Source organism: Tachyglossus aculeatus, chromosome 10 (genome assembly GCF_015852505.1).
Source record: "Tachyglossus aculeatus isolate mTacAcu1 chromosome 10, mTacAcu1.pri, whole genome shotgun sequence".
Classification (NCBI taxonomy): Eukaryota; Metazoa; Chordata; class Mammalia; order Monotremata; family Tachyglossidae; genus Tachyglossus; species Tachyglossus aculeatus.
Genome location: NC_052075.1, coordinates 32640272 through 32664654, shown reverse-complemented (window position 1 = coordinate 32664654; position 24383 = coordinate 32640272). Strand labels below are relative to the sequence as shown.

Here is a 24383-nt window from a genome sequence, read left to right as displayed (position 1 = left end):
GCAGCATGGCTTAGTGGTTAGAGCATGTGCCTGGGAGTCAAAAGGTCATGAGTTCTAATCTCAGCTCTGCTACTCATCTGTTTTGTGACCCTGGGCTTCTCTGTGCCTCAGTTACCTCAAATGTGAAATGGGGATTGAGACTGTGAGACCCATGTGGGACAGGGACTGTGACCAACCTGATTAATGTCTATATGTCCCAGTGCTTAGTACAGTACCTGGGACATAGCAAGTGCTTAACAAATATAATAATTCTTACAGAAGGGAAAGGGAGTAGGGGAAATGAGGGCTTAATTGGGGAAGACCTCTTGGAGGAGCTGAAGGTTTAATAAGGCTTCGAAAGTGGGCAAAGTGGTGGTTTGTCGTATATGAAGGGGGAGGGAGCTCCAGGCCACAGGGATGAAATGGGAAAGGGATAGTTGAGATGGAGGCACAGCGAGCGAGCTGGTGCCAGGAGCAAAGTGTGCTGGCTGGGATGTGGTAGGAAATCAGTGATGTAAATAAAGTAAGAGGGCTGAGCTGAGGAGTTTCTGTTTGATGCAGAGATGAATGGCCAACCACTGCAAGTTCTTGAGGAGTGGGGAGATGCAGACCGAGGGGTACTTCAAAAAAAATTATCTGGCAGCAGAGTGAAGCATGGATCAAAGTTGGGAGAGACAGGAGGCAGGGAAGTCAGCTAGGGGGCTGATGCAGTAGTCAAGGGGTGATAGGGTAAATGCTTGGATCAGCATAATAGCAGTTTGGATGGAGAGGAGAGGATAGATTTTGATTTTATGAAGATAAAACCAACAGGATTTGGTGACAGATTGAATATGTGGGTTGAATGAGAAAGATGAGCCTAAAATAATGTGAAGATTACAGGCTTGTGAGGTAGGGAGGATAATGGTGTTGTCTCAAGTGATGGGAAAGAAATGGGAAGGAGGAGGATTGGGTGGGAAGATGAGGTGTTTTGTTTTGTACATGTTTAATTTGAGGTGTCAATGGGATATTGACAGGTCAGGACTGGAGAAGTAAACCTGGGAACCACCCATGTAGAGAGGGTAGTTGAAGCCATGGGAGTGAATGTGTTACCTAATAATAATAATAATTATGGCATTTGTTAAGAGCTTAGGGGTAGTTACAAGGTAATCAGGTTGCCAGGCATGGGGATCACAGTCTTAATCCCCATTTTACAGATGAGGTAACTGAGGCATAGAGAAGTTAAGTGACTTGCCCAAGGTCACAGAGCAGACAAGTGGCGGAGCCAGGATTAGAACCCATGACCTGTGACTCCCAAGCCCGGGCTCTTACCACTAGGCCATGCTGCTTCTCCGCTAAGGGAGTGGGAATAGATGGAGAGACTCCCAGAGTCAAGGGGTGGGAGGCAGAGGAGGAGCCTGCAAAAAAAAAAAAAAAACTGAGAAGGAGCAGTCAGAGAGCTAAGAGGAGAACCAGGTGAGGAAAGCATCAGTGAAGCCAAGGTTGGATAAAAGTTCAAAGACTGTCAGATTTGACAAGAAGAAGGCCATTAGTAACTTTAGAGAGGTCTGTTTCCTTGGAGTGAAGGAGGTGGAAACCAGAGTGGAGGGGATCTGGGGAAGAATTGGAGGAGAGGAAATGGAGGCAGACTGTGTAGACAACTCACTCAAGGAATATGCGAAGAATGGAAGATGGGAGAGGGGGCGATAACTTGAGGGAGCCATGGGTCAAAAGAGGGTTTTTTTAGGATATGGATTACATGAGCATCTTTGAAAGAAGTAGGGAAGAAACCACTGGATAATGAATGCTTGAAAATCGTAGTCAAAGAGGGAAGAAGCAAGTGCTTTGATAAAATAGTGGGGTAGATTCTGAGAGGAGGCAATCCATCATTCTTGTTCTGAAATACAGACTTCACATATAGTTTACTTTTTTAAAAAAATAAAGACTTAATTGCATTATGGTTTCCTTGAATAAGTGAATCTATCTAGCCTAAAAAGACAAGTCCACATGATTTTCCTTTCAAGTCTTCAAGGGGATTCATTATTGAATATTATATTATCTAGAGCTTTCCTTGGGGATTGAGAGTGATGGAGAGCTTTAATCAGTGTGTGTGTGTGTGTGTGTGTGTGTGTGTGTGTGTGTGTGTGTGTGTGTGAGGGGGTGGGGGGAGTACAGCTGTCCAAACCAAAATGTGACTGGAAATCCCTACTTCATCATGGATAGGAAGAGACTGTTTTCTTGTTGCATTTCTCAGATCTTTTTCATTTTTCCCTTGGTTTCATAATCTTCCCCAAATATACACTTCAGGACCGACCCTACCCTTCACTCCTTTAACTGTGCAACAGCAATGCCTCCCTTCCCTGTTCCTGATGAAAAAAATAAACAAAAACAGCTGGCCTTGGGCCACCATTTGGTCCAGAGGGGAGCTAGGAGAAAAGCATCTGACATTTGGCTGGAAGCGATTCTGTCCAGAGCACATCAGCTGACCTGGTGTCTCTCTGGGTACTGCAAACAATCCATCCCTCTAGGCTTGTTGGAATAATAATAATAATGGTATTTGTTAAGTGCTTACTATATGCCAGGCACTGTACCAAGCACTAGGGTGGATCCAAGCAAATCAGCTTGGACACAATCCCTGTCCCGCACAGAACTCAGAATCTTATTCCCCATTTTACAGATGAGGTAACTGAGGCACAGAGAAGTGAAGTGACTTGCCACACAGCAGCAAAGCTGGAAGAACTTGGAAGGCAGGGGATTCCTCTGGCACTTTCCATTGCCTTGGAGTAAAAATGGTGGTTTGCCCTAGGCACCTCCGAATGGATTCGAGCTAGGGAGCTAAAGACATTCTGGGGATCTGGGGAAGGGGGAGTCTAGGAGTGGAATGCAGCCTGAAGCCCAGCTTCTGGGACCACCCTGGAGCCCACTAGGCTCAGGGAATCATCAGGTTCCCTTGGGGTTAGGAAAAGTCAAGTACTATGGCCCCAGATGGTCACACTTCAAGAATGGACAGCTGAGCACTTCTTCAAGACAAGGCTTACTGTGGCAGCCCCCCGGCTGGGTGGCTGAGCTGAGCAACAAAGCATCTGCACTCCCTTCCTGGCTTCCTGGCTCCTGGTTCCTGGCTCCTCCTGCAGCCTACACCTGGAGAACTGGAAACTGCTCAAAACTTTTCTTCATCCATTCTCAATTTTCTTAGTCAACCTGTGGGCTTTGTGAAAATCACCGGGAGCTGCCAGAAAAGCCCTGCACTTACCTCAGAAGGGCTACTAAGTATGCCCGGCTATATATCCCAGCCGCTATGCAACACAATCTCTCCCTGGTGAGGGGGGTCATTCACTCATTCATTCAATCGATTGTATTTATCGAGAGCTTACTGTGTGCAGAGCACTGTACTAAGTGCTTGGGAGAGTACAACAATTAATAGACACATTCACAGCCCACAATGAGCTTACAGTCTAGAGCAGGGGAGACAGACATTAAAACATAAAAAAAAATACAGATATGTACATAAATGCTGTGGGCTTGGAGGGGAGAAGAACGGAGGGAGCAAGTCAGGGTGATGCAGAAGGGAGTGGGAGAAGAGGAAAGGGGGTCTTAGTCAGAGAAGGCCTCCTGGAGGAGATGTGCCTTCAATAAGGCTTTTAAACGGGGGCAAGTAATTGTCAGATTTGAGAAGGGAGGGCGATCCAGGCCAGAGACAGGATGTATGTGAGGGGTCAGTGGTGAGATAGGTGAGATCGAGACGTAGTAAGAATAATACCATTAGAGTAGTGAAGTGTGTGAGCTATGTTGTAGTAGGAAAGTAGCGAGATGAGGTAGGAGGGGGCAAGGTAATAGAGTGCTTTAAAGCCGATGGTGAGGAGTTTTAGTTTGATGCAGAGGTGGATGGGCAACCACTAGAGTTTCCTGAGGAATGGGGAAACGCGTCCTGAATTTTTTCATAGAAAACTGATCTGGGCAGCAGAGTTAAGTATGGGCTAGAGTAGGGAGTGGCAAGAGGCTGGGAGGTCAGCAAGGAGGCTGATGCAGTAATCCAGGTGGGTTAGGATGAGTGATTATATTAACATAGTAGCAGTTTGGATGGAGAGGAAAAGGTGGATTTTAGCAATGTTGTGAAGGTGGGACTGACAGGATTTAGTGATGGACTGAATATATCGGTTGAATGAGAGACAGAGTCAAGGATAGTGCCAAGGTTATGGGCTTGTGAGACAGGAAGGATGGTGGTGCCACCTACAGTGATGGGAAAGGCAGAGGGAGGACAGGTTATGGTTGAAAAGATCAGGAGTTCTGTTTTGGATATATTAAGCTTGAGGTGACAGTAGGACATCCAAGTAGAAATGTCTTGAAGGTGAGAGGAAATGTGAGACTGCAGAGAAGGATAGAGATCTAGACTGGAAATGTAGATTTGGGTATCATCCACATAAAGGTGGTAGTTGAAGCAATGGGAGTGAATGAGTTCTCCAAGCGAATGGGTTCAAGATGGAGAATAGAAGGGGACGAAGAACTGAACCTTGAAGGACCCCCAGTTAGGGAGTCCCTAACTGTGCATCCATTTCATTAATCTCATTCATGCCTTCAAGAACCTAACTAGAGAAAATGGTAGCACTCCATAATTCAGATCTGCTCAATCACATTGACATTTAGCAACACTTCAGCAGATTGAAAATAAAATCTTTAATAATTTAACTAATGTAACCCATGTGGAAATGACAACCTGAAACAACCAGAGTATGTTGCTATCAGAACTACAGAATCCCAGAGTTCACCTCAGCCATCCATTTGCCTTCAAACAGTGCTCTATTCAAACTATTCCAGTCAGATGGAGCTGACACTATGCTTAAAATTCTCCAGAGTAGATTTCACAGACCCTGCAGTCTGTGCCAAGTTCTGCATTGCCATATTCTGAAGCCTCTCAACCCAGATGCACATAAAAATGCATCTTGTTTAGTCCTTACCCAGTAAGAATTTCAATCGCATTAGACATATTGGAGGTGATAAATACGGCCAGACAGAATGCTAACTAAGAAGTCATCACTTAGAACAAAAATGAATCTTTAGCAGTTATTGCAGAAGGAATTTAGTGCCATCAAGAGGCCAAACCAGAAGTTAACTGGAGAGCTGAAATGAGCCAAAATTCAGTGCGGGAAGCTCCTGCTTTTCATTTTTCTCCCACCCCATAACGGTTTCTGAAGAGGAAACCATCAGGGCTACGCATTTGCTTTGGGGTAGCTTCGCAAAGCCAGAGGGATCTGACTCAGGAAAGTGGAATTAAATATGATAGTTTTAGAAGGGAAGAAAGGTAACCTGTAAGGAACTAGACATCACCAGAAGAGGATCAGCCTGCCCTGCCATCAGGGCAATGGGCAAAAAAAGTTCCTAGCCTTGAACCACAAATACCTATGACCTTTCCTGCTGATCACAGGGAAAATACCTTGAAAGAGATGAAGGTTGGCACATAGATATTATTACTACAGTGTAAACTACTTGTGGACAGAGATGTTTCTTGTATCTGTTTGTAATTTTCCAAGTGCTCAATACGCATCTTTACATCTACTATTAATAGTGCTATTACTAGCCTTCACCACAGAAGCCATAAACATAGCCCAATATCTGCAATGGCAGCCCAGATCTAAAGGCTGTCATGGAGTTCTGTCATCTAGGTTGCACAATTACTGATGATGCAATGCTAAACAAAGTAATAAATTGACTCAGAAAGCCAGCACATAATAATAACAATAATAATTAATAATAATAATAATAATAATAGTATTTGTTAAGCACTTGCTAAGTGCCAGGCCTTGTACTAAGCACTGGGGAGGATACAAGCAAATCGGGTTGGACACAGTCCCTGTCCTACATGGGGCTCACAGTCTCAATCCCCACTTTACAGATGAGGTAGCTGAGGCACAGAGAAGTAAAGTGACTTGTCCAAGGTCATACAGCAGACGAGTGGTGGAGCCGGGATTAGAACTGAGGATGTTCTGACTTCCAAGCCCATGCTGTATCCACTAAGCCATGGTTCTTCTCTATCCACTGCGCTATGCTGCACGTCCTTTGGAAAACTATCAAAAGGCATTAGTCTCCATCTCAAACAAAAGGTCTTCCAGGCCACAGTGTAAGCCAACCTATTCTATTACCGTGAGATCTGATTTTCTTTAGCAATTCAATTATTAGTGCCATGTATGGCAACTGCGAATGGCAAGACTGATTACAAATCGTGAAATCCTAGAATGAAGTCAGTCTCCTAGCATTAAAGCTATACTTACTAACCACTGCTGGGCCGGGTGGATGTTTGAGGGGAATGAGATACAACTGAAATTAACCAAAAGAGAAAAAGTTTTAAGGAAACTGAAACAAAACCTCTGCTGATGCTGTATCTCGGCTGAATACTATGCATCAACCACCTCAGATACACCAGGATGACATTTTGCGATCAAGAAAGGTGCAGTTCTTTTCAAGCTGAAACTTCATAAAGGTTGGGAGACAAGGAGGTGAAAGTGAAATAGCTCGAAGTGCGGCAGACATGGCAGCATAGAGAAGGGTAGTCTAGGCATGTACACATATTGATCAGGACTTACGCTTCTATTGTGATCTTTACGGCCATGCACCCCACCTTAGGATAATTTCACCATCAATTTTTTTTATGGTATTTGTTAAGTGCTTACTAAAATCACACAGCAAACAACTGGTAGAACCGGTAGAACAGAGGTCTTCTGACTCCATGCTTTTTCCACAAGGCCATGGTGCTTCTCCTTACTGAGAGCTCACCTTCTCTAGGAGGCTTTCCCAGACTGAGCCCTCCTCCTTCTCGCCTCCCCATCACCCCTACTCCCTCCCTCTGCTCTACCCTTTTCCCCTCCCCACAGCACTTGTGTATATTTGTACATATTTATTGCTCCATTTATTTTATTAATGATGTGCATATATCTATAATTCTATTTATCTATATGGATGCCTGTCTACTGGTTTTGTTTTGTTGTCTGTCTCCCACTTCTAGCCTGTGAGCCTGTTGTTGGGTAGGGATTGTCTCTATCTGTTGCCGAATTGTACTTTCCAAGCATTTAGTACAGTGCTCTGCACACAGTAAGTGTTCAGTAAATATGAATGAATGAATGAATGAATCAGTGGCTGTGGTGAGCCCACAACAAGCTGCCTTATTAGTGACTGTTTGTGATCCCGTGAACAACAAGAAGGAGGACACTCGCTAAGGCATTGATGCGCTCTACCTGAGACAGGTGATTGCTGGCCTGTGTGGGTGGAGCATGGAGGGAGACGTGGCCTTCTCTCCCTGCTCTACCTGGTAATGGGCCTGGACCAATCAGTGACTGCAGGTAGAGCCACAGCTGTGACACCTAAGCACATAAAAGGCGGTCAGTTTGAATCCCGAAGAGGCACACAAAGGGCATGCAGAGAGGCACACAGGAAACACACTGAGGCAGCTCAGAGAGAAATTCCCAGAGCAGAAGCATGCAGAGGAGAAGTAAGAAGGAAGCAGCAGGAGAGCAGCACTCAAAAGGAGCAGAAGGCAACAGCACTTGGAAGCAGAAAGAAGAAGCATTGGCAGAATGGGCTCCCTTGACCAGCAGACTGGACCCTTGGTGGAGTGGAGTGAGTGAGAGTGTATGTGTCACTCTCTTGCACATTGGTAAAATTAAGTAAAAAACTTTCCACGGTAAGCTTGGTGATCAGAGGTGTGGTTTGATTTTACCAAGGCTTCCCAAGTCCATGAAGGTCCTGGTTGGCCTCGAGACAGTGGCCGTGTAGGGGAGCCCAAAGGATGACTTTTTTTGGTATGTTTGGCAATTTGGGTCTATTCCCCCACGTCCGTTATTACTCTGTAGCCCAGGATAATGTATGGCACCTCTGCCCACCTACTCACTCGTTGCGCTCCATGCCCCTGTGTGACCATGACTAGCAGGGGTGAGAGAGTGTGATGGTGCTCCACAAACTATTAGCACTCTTTCTTTGCTCAGGATCTTGGTTTGGAAGTCTCAGGACCGAGGTTACCTGTCATTCTTACGGGAGACTCATTCCATCCCATTTCCATCCCATTTCCATGAGGGCAAAAGTTGCCTTTAACTTTTATTATATGTTTCTATTCCTAGACATTTAGCACAGGGCTCTGCACCCAAAGACACCTCCATAAATGATGATGGACTGGAGAACTGTGTTGTCTCCACATCTTCCCACCCAAACCCTGTCCCCCTACTCACCTTCCCATCACTGCTGATGGCACAACCATCCTTCCTGTCTCACAAGCCTGTAAACTTGGTATTATCCTTGATTTCTCTCTCTCCTTCCACCCACATATTCAACCCATCACTAAATCCCATCAGTTCTACCTTCACATCACCAAAATCCGCCTCTTCCTCTCCTTCCAAACTGCTACCATATTAATGCAAGCACTTATCCTATCCCGCCTCGATTATTGTAACAGCCTCCTTGCTGACCTCCCTGCCTCCTGTCTCTCCCCACTCCAGTCCATATTCCATTCTGCTGCCCTAATCATTTTCCTTCAAAAACATTCAGACCATGCTTCTCCACTCCTCAAGAAACTCCAGTAGTTAGCCACCCACCTCTGCATCCAACAAAAACTCCTCTCCATTGACTTTAAAGCTCGCATTCACCTTGCCCCTCCTACCTCAACTCACTACTTTTCTACTACAATGCAGCCCGCATACATCGTTCCACTAATGCTAACCTTCTCACTGTATCTCGATCTGATCTATCTCGCCGCTGACCTCTCGCCCACATCCTGCCTCTGGCCTGGAACACCCTCCCTCCTCATATCAGACAGATAATTGCTCTCCCCCACTTCAAAGCCTTGTTGAAGGCACATCTCCTCCAAGAAGTCTTCCCTGGCTAAGCCCTCCTCTCCTCTTCTCCCAGTCCCTTCTGTGACTCTCTTACTTGCTCCCTCCCAATCCCACAGCATATATGTATATATCTGTATTTAGCTGTAAGTTATTTATTTATCTCCCCCTCTGTACTGTGAGCTCTTTGGGATCAGGAATGTGCCTTTTAAACTGTACTCTCCCAAGTGCTTAGTAGAGTGCTTTGTACACAGTAAGCACTCAATAAATATGATTGAATGAATGAATGACACTAGTAATCTGGGAAATGTACTGGTTTTCTAACACTCTTTGGAGAGCTGAGGTTTTGTCCCCTAATGAACAGTCAACACAACTGCCACAGGTCAGGCTTACAGATGACTGATCACCTGAGGTCTCTGAACAACCATCAGGATCCCAGGTTTTGGGATGGGAGCTTGAATTATGCTTTGGGAGAAAACTTGGAGGGAACAAACCCCATCTTTCCTGCTAGAAAGGGACCAGCACCCATTACTTACCTTTCATCATTCGGCAGTTCATTATCATCTTTCAACCACGAAATGGTGGGCATTAACGTAGGGTCGTGTTTCACTCTGCACTCAAATGAAACGCTGCCAGCTCTTTGCACAACTTGGTATTCGGGTGGCTTAATGATCCTTGTTGGATCTGAAATTCGAAGTCACGATGAGTCATGTGCAAAGCTGAAAAGTGCTTTTCGTGCTGTCATGATTTAAAATTTTGTGACTTACCTTTGACTTCTAGGTGAACCTCATTTTCTGCCATGCCTAATTTATTTCTCACTACACATGTGTAAGTTCCAATGCTATCCTTTCGGGCCACGGGAATTTCCAATGTTCCATTGTCATGGAAAACATATTCCTCGCCTTGGAGAATGCTTCCTTTTGCTCCTTTAAACCTGTAAGGCATAAAATGGAACCATGATACACCAAGCCTAGAGCTTCCTTTGCAAGAGCCTCAACTGGCTTTCTCTGAATCTAAGTTTTGCACACTGAGATTCATATCAATATTAAAAACTATTCTGCTTGTAAATGTCCTAATTGAGGGGACAACCTAGGGAAAACTTTGGAAGCAAAAAACTGTGAACTGTCTTGACAGTGAAATCCCCTGGAAGCATCCAACTCATTCAATTATATCAAGCCCCCTGAACTGTAGTTTTCCTCCCTCCCGGACTTCTTTATACCTCACTCTCAATGAAGCAGTAGAAGTAGAAGCTACTACTATTTCTGGTGATCAGAACCAGAAGTAGCTAGCTGTTCCTGGGCCCTCCACTAAGTCCCCATTCCCTCCCTGAATTCCTGCAGGGCTGATGACATTTTGTCAAACTTCACTCTCCTCAAACCAAAAACAGACTCAGTTCTCTTCCTGCTTTGTCCCTATAGAAATGGGATAATCCTTTGCAACTGCTTTACTTTCTATTCTCTACTCCTGCAGGCCTGGGATGCTTCTTCTGCTATAAGGTTGGGGCTTGAGGGCATGAAAAGGAACCAAAGAAAGGGCAAGAGAGGGACAGAATAAGAGAGTCCACTGGGTGGGATTCTGGCTGTAAAAGAAAATGTAACAGAAAGGGAGGAGGAGAAAGGAAAAAAAATCCTGCAGAGGTTTGGCTTCTCTCTATCCAGTCTGTCCCTTTGCTCCATTTTTCCGCATGCTCCATGCTCAGGAAGCAGCATGGCCTAGTGGATAGAGCCCAGGCCTGGGAGCCATAAGGACCTGGGTTCTAATTCTGGCTCTGCCATTTGTCTGCTGTAGGATGTTGGGCAAGTCATATAACTTCTCTATGCCCCAGTTATCTCGTCTGTAAAATGGGGATTGAGACTGTGAATCCCATGTGGGACAGGGACTGGATCCAGCCCGATTAGCTTGTATCTACCCCAGCACTTAGAACAGTGCTTGACACACAGTAAGCACTTAACAAATACCATCATCATCAACATCATCATCAATCATGGACCATATCCGAGGCACATTTTCACCCCTGTCAGAACCAGGATTAATCAGGGGTCAAAAACATAACCCAGGCAACTGTGAACCGGATGACTAGAATGGGAAAACCTTGGTTTAGTAATGGGTTTTATCATAATGGAATGTGAAATATACTGAGACTTAAGGTGGTTGAACAAATTTGGAAAGAAAAATGTCACATGGACATGAGTTATTCAATTAATAAGATCTGTTATAACAACTTTAGCAAGCTGTGCAAAATCATTTCTGCCTCATTAAGCTCAAAGTAGGGCATCAAAATAATAATTTAATTTTGGTATTTATTAAGCGCTTACTACTACTACTACTACTACTACTAATAATAATAATAATGACATTTATTAAGCACTTACTATGTGCAAAGCACTGTTCTAAGCGCTGGGGGGGTTACAAGGTGATCAGGTTGTCCCACGGGGGGGGCTTACAGGCTTCATCCCCATTTTACAGATGAGGTAACTGAGGCACAGAGAAGTTGTGCCAAGCAGTTTTCTAAGCACTGGGGGAGATACAAAGTAATCAGGTTGTCCCACATGGGGCTCACAGTCTTAATCCCCATTTTCCAGATGAGGTAACTGAGGCACAGAGAAGTTAACTGACTTGCCCAGTTACACAGCTGATAAGTGGGGGAGCCAGGATTAGAACCCATGACCTCTGACTCCAAAGCCTGCGCTCTTTCCACTGAGCCACACTGCTTCTTGATTTAGGCAATGGTGCTCTCCAACTGCAATCCTTATCACTCTCTTTTCTCCCCTGTGCCTCATCCCATTTTTCTACTTACCCCAAAATAACAGGATTTCCTTGATGCTGTAGTAGTTCAAAAATGAACAAAAGAAAGCAAAATAAGTTTTCCTATTTTAGAAACCCTCCAGTTGTGAACTTTCTAATGTGTGGGCTTTGTAGAAGGCAAGAACAATGGTGAAAGAGTTGGGTGAATAAGGAAAGAGAGGGATAGGTTCGGTAATGTTGACAATGGGGTGGGCAGAATTATTCCAATGAACTAGATCTCCACAATTATCCTAGAACTCTTCCAAAGTCCTCAATTTGGATTAGAGGCCCTTCCCTGCCTCCCTGGACTCCATTTCCCATCAGATCTGCTAAACATCTTCCATCCCCACCTTCAAAGTCTCCTAAAATAACACGTCCTCCAGGAGGTATTCCCTAACTAATCCCCACCTCCATGATCACCCTATTAATTAATCAAGCAATCCATCTTTAGCATTTATTGAGAGCTTGGGAGAGTACAGTGCAACAGAGTTAATAGATAAAATCTCTGTACACAATGTGGAAGAGTGAAATAGAGTTAGCAGATATGGTCTCTTGTCTCAGGAAGCTTAAAATCTCTTTGGGGAGACAGACATTAAAATAATGTAAAGACAGGAGAAAGAAGAAAAAGTGAATATGCTTAAGTAACAGGGTATGTAAGACATGTATGAGAAGCATACATGAGGTCCATGTAGTTGAGTTGGAATATATTAAGTGACCAGACCAGTGTGGTCTCTGTGGATGGAGAAAACTTGGGGTGATGCTGGAAATGTGACAAAAACTGATTGGATTTGGTTATAGCTTGAATATGAGGAATGAAAGAAAGGAAGGGGTCAAGGATAATGCCAAGATTATGGGTCTCAGATAGTGGTGAATAGGAAAGTTGGGTGGTGGAGAGAATTTGGAAGGAAAGATGAGGTGTTCAGTTTTAAATATATTGAGCTACTGATGCTGATGGGATATCAATTTAGGAGATGTCCTCGAGGCAGGAGGAAATGCGAGACTGCAGAAATGATGATGGCTTTGGCATGTGAGGTTTGGGTGACATCTGCATAGAGGTGGTCTTTAAAGCTATGGGGAAGCTAGATGAGCTCCCCAAGGGAGTGAATGGAAAATGAGAAGAGAGGAGGAAAAAAAACTCAGCCTTGAGAAGCATCTGCAGGTATGGGGTGGGATGCAGAAGAAGAGAGCCAACTGAAAACTGACCAGTAAAACTAAGGTTAGATAGTGCTTCCAGGACAAGTGAGTGGTCCAGTGTTGAAGGCACATAACAGGCTATGGAGCATTAAGAGAATAATAATAATAATGGTATTTGTTAAGTGGTTACTATGTGCCAAACACTGTTCTAAGCACTGGGGGAGATACAAGGTAATCAGGTTGTCCCAAGTGGGGCTAACAGTCTTAATCTTCTTTTTACCAATGAGGTAACTGAGGCACAGAGAAATGAAGTGACTTATCCAAGGTCATGCAGCAGACAAGTGGCAGAGCTGGGATGGTGACCTTAGAAGCAGCAGTGTCAGTGAAGGGGGAAGAATGCAGATTGTAGAGGGTAAGAAAGGTAGTTTGAGAAGAAAAAGTAGAGGCACTGAGTGTAGAAAACTTATTCAAGGAGTGGAGGTGATCCAGAACTGAAGATCGGTGGTACAAGATTGACAGAAGGACATGAGCAAGAGACTTAACCCATCTGCCACTCTGAAGACTCATGCATGTATTGATTTGTTTATCCCCCACATTTATTCATTTTTCAGGCTTACTTTTGTTGCCAGTTGTAACTATGTTCTCCCTTTTGTTACCAGTTTGCACATTTATTGGGCCTGTCTGGCTCCCCCATTAGATTGCAAGCTCCTCAAAGGCAAGGACTGGTTTTCTCTCAATCCACCAGCTCACTGAGCTGCTTTGCTCTTAAGCCATTAACCCCTGGTTCCGTCCCCTACCATATCATCCTGGGGCCTCCTGGCTTCATCTCTGGGGGACAAATAGAAGCAACAGCAACACCCTTGCCTTGGCCTTCCAAACCCCTGGGTAGCCAGTAACCCCGCTGCCCCCACCATCCCTCTGCCAGGCCACTCTGGGACCTCTATCCCGATCGCTTTGCTCCATCCTGATGGGAAGGACAGAAAGCAGTGGTATCTTAAAACATAGAATGCTGGGGAGGCCATGGCAGTGGTCATCACTGTGGCTAAGAACCTCTGCTCTTCAAGCCACAATCCCTTGCAGCTTTTATTTTATTTTGTGTTTATACCTGCCCTTGTCTTCTGTGTTCATTTTGTGGGATTTTTTTCTGTTTCATTTCTTCCAAATGTGTCCATCAACAGTCCCTTTTCTCCCTTATTCTTAGATTGTGAGCCCCTTGAGGAAAAGATACCCTAATTCTCACACATAATCATAATAATAATGGTATTTGTTAAGCACTTACTATGTGCAAAGCACCATTCTAAGTGCTGGGGAGGTTACAAGGTGATCACGTTTTCCCACGGGGGGCTCACAGTTTTAATCCCCATTTTACAGATGAGGTAACTGAAGCCCAGAGAAGTTAAGTGACCTGCCCAAAGTCACATAGCTGACCAGTGGCGGAGCCAGAATTTGAACCCATGACCTCTGACTCCAAAGCCCATGCTCTTTCCACCGAGCCACACTGCTTCTCACATCTATTCTTAGTCAGTGTTTTGTACATGATAAGCTCTTCAGCTACTGCTACTACTTCTCCTCTTCCTCCTTCTGCCTTTATTGTTCATTCCCGAGTGTCTAGGTCACAAAACTCATTCCATGAATACTGATAATGGTGAAAACTATAACATGGGAATATAAGCGGACAGCAGAGAGGTAAGGGAGAGGGAGAGATGTGGGGAAAAGAGTGAGATCTAGCTACCTTGGATGTTTGAAGATGCTGCTGCTGATGGTAAGATCATATCAACGCATGTTGGGGTGGCAGCCACCCCAGTTTTAAACTAATATTCCATTCCTCGCTATGTGTATGGAAAAAAAAATCAGGGGTCAGCTGATGCGTATCTTGGATGCTACTGTCATAGATTGAATCCAAGACTGGGTCACTGACAGAGAACCTTTAGCCCATTTGCACTCTTTGTCCATAAAAATGCAGTAGTGAGGACGTCTTCTGGCCCCTTGCCCTTTGGGGGATAAGCATTGCTGATGCCAAATGTTAAGAGGGGAAAGGTATGTCCCATTACTGGCAGCGTATGGACTTGAGTTGTTTCTGCAGTCCTGCAGAAGGTTTGCTCTGAGCCATTCACCCTCTCCTGCCTGGGGCCCTGGTAACCCAATGTGGCACATTGTGAGGTAGTAGGAAGGGAGAACGAGTGCAGAATAGCTCTGCAATTTCAACAGAAGCATGCCCCCCGTGCCCTCCCCCGTCGTTGAGCGGAAACTCACCATTTTATGTCAGGCTTGGGAGACCCAAAGAAAGCACAGTTCAGGAGAGCTGGATGGTTGGCGATCACCTGATAAAGGATATTAGCGGCAGTAAGGATCCTAGGTGGTTCAGCTAGAAAAAAGGAAGAGGCAAAAAGATGTCCTGGAACTTTGAAATTACTGTTCATGGGGGTTTTCCTAATTCTACAATGGGTTACTGGTGGAGTACATTACCAAAGTCCCAAATTAGAACCGTAACTAGTGGAACAGAAAGGCTAGAAAACTGACAGGAGAAAACCTATAAAAAGCAGCAGGAAAAAAAGCCAAAAGCACTGATCTCAATTTCAATTGCCGTTATGTTACAAATGAAACTCACCCAATACATTGACAAACGCATTTGCTAACAAGTATCCATATTCATTCGAGGCATTACACTGGTAAACGGCACTGGATCGCTCTTGCACATCAGAAAAGAGAATGGTATCACCATCTATTTTTCTGCTAGGATCATCAGGAGCCACTATTGAGGAGGGAAAATAAATATATTATTCTTGGGAATTCCTCGAAGGTTGGTGGTAAATAGAAGGCAAAGGTTAATTGTTCAAAAACTGAGGCTGGATGAAAAACTACACGTTTTTAAAGGACCTTTTCTGTGTTACAAAATGTTGATCAAAGTGCATCACTGCCCTTCTCAAAAATCCCAAGCAGGTCTCCATTACTTCTTATATAAAACAAACACTCCAAACTCTTAGCAAGGCTCTCCATCAGCTGGTTTTTTCCTTCCTGCCTTCTCTCATTACATGCTACCTCATGCTTGTTTTTCCAGCCAAACTATCTTCCTAGCTGTCCCTCAACCTCAACTCTCCTGCTTTTGGCCTATTGTCCATGCTATTGTCCCTGCCAAAATATCCTCCAGCCTCAGCTTCGCCAAACCACGGCCCTCCCATCCTAAAAAGACACCCCCTCCATGAGACATTATTCCCCGTCATGCATTTTGCAGTCATGCTATATATGCAGCACTTGTATTATTATGTGTTATTTATTCACTTGTCTAGTCTTTAGATCTACTCTCATTAACTACAGTAAGTACGCGGGTTAATCTATTTGAAGATGATGCCACTTATGGTTAAAATTTATTTATGGATGTGTGTGTGTGTGTGTGTGTGAGGCTGAAAATGTTACTGTGGATTCTACAGCCCTGACCATACCACACTTGTTTTCAGACTTGGCACTGATTTTGTTTAGCCTCATGATACTCTTAAAGGTTCTGCATGAAATGAGTTGTTATTTGATTTTAGTGTGCCACTCTGGTGTATCAATCAATCAATCAATCAATCAATCGTATTTATTGAGCGCTTACTGTGTGCAGAGCACTGTACTAAGTGCTTGGGAAGTACAAGTTGGCAACATATAGAGATGGTCCCTACCCAACAGTGGACTCACAGTCTAGAAGGGGGAGACAGAGAACAAAACAAAACATATTAACAACATAAAATAAATAGAATAGATATGTACAAGTAAAATAAATAGAGTAATAAATACGTACAAACATATATACATATATAGAGGTGCTGTGGGGAAGGGACGGAGGTAAGGTGGGGGGAATGGAGAGGGGTTGTTTCTACCCATCAGCTCTATCATCTAAAGGTTTGCTTTACTGCGGCCTTAGAACGTTTCTTCTGCACATCTTTCAGTTCCACATGCAGCAGCAGTTTGAGCATACTTTCCTCTCCCAGGCTCCAACACAATTAAGCTATGCTGAGGTGAACATTGCTTCAAAAATTGTGATTGTCTTTGTCCAAGGACTGCATTGTTTGAGCCAGCTTTGATGTTCATATGTAGATGTCTCGATGTATGTTACTAGTTAAGGTACTTTTTAGTAATTTACAATGTGCCAAGCACTAAGTACTCAAGTAAGCACAAGATAATCAGATCAGTCACAGTCCCTGTCTTACTAGGAACTCAAAATCAAATGGTTACTTGACAGGACGAGCTTCTTTTGTTAGAGTTATGGGGTGGGGGAAGGTGTAGTTGATACATTATTTGCTACCCTGCATGTAGTTTTGTCTTCATCTAATATACCTTGGACTCTTTGCTTGGGTTCTATGTCAACAGGGCTGAAATCACTGCTGCAGCGTGGCTCAGTGGAAAGAGCCCAGGCTTGGGAGTCAGAGGTCATGGGTTCTAATCCTGCCTCCGCCACTTGTCAGCTGTGTGACTTTGCGCAAGTCACTTTACTTCTCTGTGCCTCGGTTACCTCATCCGTAAAATGGGGATGAAGATTGTGAGCCCCATGTGGGACAACCTGATTTCCTTGTATCCCTCCCAGTGCTTAGAACAGTGCTTGGCACATAGTAAGCGCTTAACAAATGTCATCATTATTATTATTTGAATCAATAGTATTTATTGACCACTTACTATATGTAGAGCACTGTATTAAGGACTTGGGAGAGGGTCTTCCTTTGATTAAATTTGCCTCGAGGGCTGTTCTATCCTGTTTTTCCTAGCCTAGCCCTTTCTGTGGTGATGTCTAGGTTCCTCTCCTGTACCTCAGATTCAACTCATTTGGGGGAAGGGGATGTGTCTGTTTATTGTTATACTGTACTCTCCCAAGCACTTAATACAGCGCTCTGCACACAATAAGCACTCAATAAATAAGACTGAATGAACTCACCCCTCATCCCCCTGGTAACTTCATGTCCCCTTCGATTTAATAATAATGATGGTATTTGTTAAGGGCTTACTATGTGCCAAGCACTGTTCTAAGCACTGGAATAGATACAAGGTTATCAGATTGTCCCACATGGGGCTCCCAGTTTAATTCCCATTTTACAGATGAGGGAACTGACGCAAAAAGAAGTTAAGTGACTTGCCCAAGGACACACAGCAGACAAGTGGCGGAGCATGGCCTAGAACCCATGGCCTCTGACTCCCAAGACCGGGCTCCTTCCACTAAGCCATGCTGCTTCTCTTCTATTTGCTATCATTGTGTATTGCAAGGAGGGTGTTAGAGGCAATATAGGAGGAGAGGAGTGTTCTGCCCTTCCCAATGACCTGGCAGGGGAGCTTAAAGGAGGGTAGCATGATTTGGAGGGTGTCAGGAGAAAAATATCCAAGATTGGTGGTGGAGAAGGGAAAACTGCTTCCCCATCTCCTCATTCCACCCTACTGCTTTCTCTAGGGCAGTGGCAGGGGCTCACGGGTAGTGACAGTGGAATGTGGATATATTGAGACTGCAGAAAAATGCAGAAGGTAGCTTTTTCAGGAGGTAGCTTGCCTCTCCTTGGCAGCAAGAAGGTTCTGTGGTGGATTTTGCTGTTGCCACCACACTAGCCCTTTCCATGCCCAGCAGCTGGCACTGCTGCCTTCCCTCCCGCCATGGAGGGGCCCCGCCCCCAGGATGCTCTGTGCCTGCTTGACTAGGGGTAAAACCTGCTTCCGTGTGCTCTCGGACTCCTCAGGATAAGCATCGTGGCAACAACTGCCTTCCTTCTTGCCACTGAGGGTTCCTACTCTGAGCATGCTCTGGATCTGGGATACAAGCTGCTCCCATGCTCTCACAGGATCCTTCAAACTTGCTGAAACTTTGAGTCTATTTTCTGTATTTGGGTTGTGTTTTACTATTCATCACTTGTGATGTGTCAGTCTCCAATCCCTTCTCTCCACTTAAACTCTTAGTTTGGAACCGCCCTGTAGGGCCAAGGGCCGTGTCTAATTCCCAATTATGTATTCTCTCCAGTGCTTAGTACAGTGATCAATTAATAGGGTTACTAATATTATCCTCCCCCCCCCCCCGCCACCGAAAGCCACAATTTCAAGGGGAGTGAGGTGTGAGGTTTATCTGGGGAGAGAGCAGGTTGAGGGGGTTTCAGAGGTAGAGGGAGTTTGGGGAAAGGGGGTATCTTCCCCCCACTTTCATCAGGTTCCTGACATTATAGTCCTTTAGCTCCTTTAGCTGTCAGATCACCAAAATCCTGGACCACCTTCTTGAAAAGGACTTCTGTCTTTGGTGGAATAAGGGTTTCATAATGGCATGGCCTTGAGTTTTCAGTAGTCCTGACAGTTTGAACCGAGTTGGACACACTCTCACACACTAAGCACTTAGATTTAGTAGTGCTGATGCTGATAATGAAGAATAAATATTTTTCCCATTACATACAGCAAAAAAGGTTTAGAAGTGCATTTTTGAGCACTGTCCATTATTATGGAGATCCTATCATACCTAAGAGAATCAGAATAACAATACCACCTGTGACTCAAAAAGGTAGAATGAATGTTTCAGCTGAAAGATAGCTAGGATTTGGGAGAGTGCAAATTATTCACCAAAGAAAGTATATATTATAGTGGTCTTAAACATCATTATGACAAGAGAGTAATAATCCAAATAGTAACTGGAATTTTAAGTTGCATAGGCCTATACCAGAATCAGTCAAAAACATTTTCAAAAATGTTTGTTTCAAATAACAAAAGAAAAGAACACTACCAAAAATTTGACATCAAAATTTATCCTTCCTTTGCTTCTGGCATGGAAATGAAGGAGAAGATGCTCCATACAGAGAAAAAATATTTTCACTGAAATTTAAAGATTTTTATACCTATCAATCGAGTGTATTTACTGAGTGCCTTCTGTATGCAGAACACTACACTAAGCCTTTGGGAGAGTACAATACTACAGAAATAACATCACTTCACCTCTCAGGGGAAAAAACTGGAGCCGCAGGCTCTAACAGAAGTTGGAGAAGACCTCAGAACTGGCTGAGAAGCGATTTTGTTAAGGATTATCGCTCTGCCATTGAAGCCCAACAATTCGAAAAAACTGAATCTTAAGGAATGACTTTGCTATCAAGACAAAAATGACAAAGAGTCAGCATCAAGATTGATGTGATGAAAACGACTTACAGATTAAAAGCCTACATGTAGCAAAATAAGAAATGCATCGAAGAGCTCCTTGCCGTACATGACTACGACTAACTGGAGGCCTATACGTAGTTCAAGCTAATGAACATGTGACAAAGCTGAAGAGATCCGCTGATTAAACGAGGCACTTTTATACATTGCTACAGAGGCTCTGTGATCCCACATATGGAGCTGCAACTTTGACCCTACTGATGGGTATCCCAGATGGAACCACTCTCATCGCTGGCAAGAACACTACAATCAGCTTCTCAAAACACTTGCTACCTTTTGAGGAGGAAGAAGCAGTGAGGCCGAATGGGTAGAGCACTGTCCAGGGAGTCAGAAAGACCTGGGTTCTAATCCTAGCTCCACCACTTGTCTGCTGTGTGACTTTGGGCAAGTCACGTCACTTCTCTGTGCCTCAGTTACCTCACCTGTAAAATGGGGATTAAGACTGTGAACCCCCTGTGGGACATGGACTGTGTCCAACCTGATTAGTTCGTATCTACCTCAGAGCTTAGTACAGTGCCTGGTACACAGTAAGTGCTCAACAGATACCATAAAAAAGGAAGCTCTTGGAAAAGTAGAAACCTGTGGTTTGAGTGTGAATGAGAAGGCATCACCTTCTCTCCAACGTTTCAGGAAATCATCCCAGTTAAAGGCATGAAAAATAGAAAAAGCACCCATATCTTATGGCAGACCTGTGGAAATCTACAAGCATGGAGGGGATCTAACGTTCAGGTGTGGATCGGAGTGTATGGAATGCTTCGTCAGTTGTGCATTGCTCTTTCCAGCCACATCTGTACAGCTGGAATTTCATTGTTGTTATCATTAAAAGAGAGCTATAAATACATACCTATACTTCCTGGCAATGTTGGGAGAGTGTAAGTGGTGCTAGAACCCAGTCCACACACTTCGCTCCTCCAGGGTTAACTTTCTCGCAGAGTCCCAATCTCCCTGCCAACCTGTTGCCCATGTCCTACCTCTGGTCTGAAACACCCTGCCTCCTCAAATCCGACAGACAATTACTCTCTTTCCACTTCAAAGCCTTATTGAAGGCAATCTTCTCCAAAAGACCTTCCCTAAGCCCTCCTTCCCTCTCCTCCTTCTCCTTTCTGTATCACCCTGACTTGCTGTCTTCATTCATCCCCCTCCACCCAGCCCCATGGCACTTATGTACCTATCTGTAATTTATTTATTGAAGCAGTGTGGCTTAGTAGCAAGAGCCTGGGCTTGGGAGTCAGAGGACATGGGTTCTAAACAGGCCTCTGTCACTTGTCTGCTGTGTGACCTTGGGCAAGCAACTTAACATCTCTATGCCTCAGTTACCTCATTTGTAAAATGGGGATTAAGACTGTGAGTCCCATGTGGGATGACCTGCTTACCCTGCATCTACACCAGAGCTTAGAATGGTGCTTGGCACTATATAAGTACTTAACATATACCATTATTATATTATATAATATAATATTATTATATTATATTATTATTATATAATAATATATAATATATAATAATAATTATAATAATTATTATTATATAATAATAATGTCTGTCTCCCCCTCTAGACCTTAAGTTCATTGTGGGCAGGGAATGTTTATGCTTCTTATTGTATTGTACTCTCCCAAGAGCTTAGTAACATGCTCTGCATATAATAAACACTCAATAAATATGATTGAAAGAATGAATAAATGCTGAACAAACTATAATTAGTTCCTTGGTTTTCAGTCCCAAAAACTTTGTGACTGGATAGAGGCATGTCTGAAATTTTTTCAGGACACTCTGTTATCATCTTTATCATCATCCAGCTGCATATATTCAAGTGTGTGTTTCATTTGCAGCGTGCTGATGATGCTCTCAGCCTATTCAATTCCTCTGAAGAGTAGAACTGTACTTCAGCTCCTCCTTCTAGATTATTTTACCGTGACCTGGAGGATGGCTGCCGAGAATAGGTTGAACAAGGGTTTGTACTAGTGTACAGCTCAGCTTTACTCAATCAATTAATCCATCAATGGTGTTTACTGAGCACTTACTATGTGCATGGGAAAGTACATCGCAACAGAATTAGTAAACATGTTCCCTGCCCACAAGGCAGTGATAATGCCTAAGGCCTTCTAGACAGTGAGCCCGTTGTTGGGTAGGGACTGTCTCTATATGTTGCCAATTTGTACTTCCCAAGCGCTTAGTACAGTGCTCTGCACACAGTAAGCACTCAATAAAGACAATTGAATGAATAAGGCCTGATAAGGCAGTCTGATAGGGCCCCTTCAATCTTAATTTGGCCAGCCATATCATCATGGTGTAATTTTAGGACCCTGCTAAATTGCTCAGGGCATTATAATTTTTTAGTAGCTGCCAAAGCTCAGGTCTGCTAATGGTATGAAATTATTTTGTACCTCTCTTGAACTTAATGTGCAGAAAAGATCAGGTCAACTGTGCCACATTGTGATTCTGTTAACTCAAGGTTAACTGTTCTGAAATAGCTCAAAAGGACTCTGCCTAAGACCGGGGCAGAGGAGTGCAGTGAGAGAGATTCCACGATACATTCTGCAGAGGAGTGCATTGAGATTCCTTGATATTTTTGCAGTCAGCCTCTCCACCCCCTGTTCTTGCTGGTGATAAATGAAGCATCTGTGAAATACCAGGCCATTTCCTTGGGAAGAGCCCGTTCAGGAGTTTTAGTAAAACATTCCCTCCCTTCTTACAGATCTCAGCAGGTATACCATCAGGTCCCAGAGTTTTGACAGATCTTGTAGCTCGGTGATGAGGACAGAACACAACAAATGAGAAATTGAAGGAGTTAAAAGGAAAATCTGACTGAATTATGGAATAGTTACATTTATTGGTGCACACATGTTGCCTGTATATTAGATGTCAAACAATTATTATTGAAAGACTTCTATGGAGCTGACAGCCCCTTCTACAAAATGAACACACACAGACTGCCCTTTGACAGTGTTGGGATATTTCCTGGAATCCCCAGAAGCTTTGAGGAGTTTGATATCATGATAAAGAAAAATTGTGCGTGTAGTCAAAAAAACCCTAAATAGTTTTATTAAAAGGGAATATGTTTTTGTTCTGAGATGAGATTAAGCTAAATGCAGGAGACAAAGAAGTGCTTTTTTTACTCTAAAGGGCTTTGACTGACAGCTTGCAAAATCATAGAAAACTGATGGAAAAGCAATGCTTTACCAGCTCTACCATATGGGTTGGGTCTGTTCTTGAATTTTTCCACAATAGTATACAATGGACACTGGAAGGTGAAGAAGAGACAAAAAAGTAAATTTATAATATACTGATTTGGAGTGCATTACTAAAGGAACTTGATAGAAAACTTGACTAGCATTAATTCAGTTAAATGAAGCACATATGAAAGTAAACCACACATTGACATTGAGGGATATCTTCCATTTGAGCTTAGGGCAATATCATTGGCAGATGTTGTGGAAATAGGTTAAAAGAGAAAAACAATATTATAAACATGGCTAGATTTGGGATTTAGGAGAAACATTTCAGTGGAAAGTGCACTCCAAATCTCACATACACACTACAAAATTTAAGATCTGAGCTAAAACAAAAAATTCCTCTGACTAGAGGAATATCAGTGTTAACCTGAATAAGTCTGTTATGCCAGTGACAGCTATTTTAGCACCATCTGCTCTTGCTGCTTAGCAATCAACCAACCACGACAGTCTGTGCGCACGTCTGTATGTGTGTGCATGTCTGTGAGGATACGTGTCGTTATTGACATGCAGACGTGAACTGTTTTGCATAAACTTTTTCGACCCATCGTCAATGAGATATTTTTGTGTCTTTAATACAAAACACAAGCAAAGAAACTAATGAAACTTACTTGCTATTGGGGCACCATTTGTTAACCAGCTAATCTTGGGTTTTGGATTGCCATTGGCTCTGCAGATCAGAATCCCATCCTCCCCAGGGGAAAGCACCAGGTTTTGGGGGGATGTTATCCAGTACGGGGCAGCTTTATTCCATAGGGGAAAAGAAAGGAAAAGTTGAACCTAAAGAGCATTGTCAAACTACTCAGACAATATATTTAATCTCTTAATCCTGGGCACAACTCAGCAAAGGAGATTCAAAATCGTTCTTTACCCTCCAATCTTAATAATCTGCATAGAGTGAAACACTTCTTTTCTGATTTCCATTTTGTATAAATTGAGTCTACAAAGTCTTATAAAGTGAGGTTGATAACGGGAGCCCTAATAATACAAGCACAGGATGTCAAAATTTCTGCCTTATTTTGAGATTTACAGAAAGATGCTCCATCTACAGACCTCAAAGTGATCTACAGGTATTTCTTCATCAATCTCTTTGATTAAAATGAAATAAAATATGGAAAATCAAGCAAAGGTAAAAGAATTAAGGCAACCTACCCGTTTCTAGAGAAATTCATGCAAAAAGTCCACAAATCCCAAATTTTGGTTTTTTTAGAGCATGATCTCTCCTAACAATGAGTATGAACCCCAACAGTGGAAAATACACAACCTCTGCACCTCACAGTTGATCTCGTTAATATTTTAGAAGAAAGCTATCAAATAATATTGCCAT

General features: G+C 43.5%; 1 protein-coding gene across 37 annotated transcripts in view; it reads right to left on the bottom strand.

Annotated features, from left to right (window-relative positions):
- Positions 1 to 24383, bottom strand: part of NRCAM (neuronal cell adhesion molecule) — a 235903-nt gene that overhangs the window by 51991 nt on the left and 159529 nt on the right. For all 37 annotated transcript variants that reach the window (XM_038752542.1, XM_038752547.1, XM_038752548.1 and 34 more), the window contains 5 exons: positions 23668 to 23799; positions 15295 to 15438; positions 14940 to 15051; positions 9536 to 9702; positions 9305 to 9452 (listed from right to left, as the gene is read on the bottom strand). In XM_038752542.1, coding sequence (XP_038608470.1) covers positions 9305 to 9452; positions 9536 to 9702; positions 14940 to 15051; positions 15295 to 15438; positions 23668 to 23799 — 703 coding nt within the window. The remainder of the gene's footprint in view (positions 1 to 9304; positions 9453 to 9535; positions 9703 to 14939; positions 15052 to 15294; positions 15439 to 23667; positions 23800 to 24383) is intronic.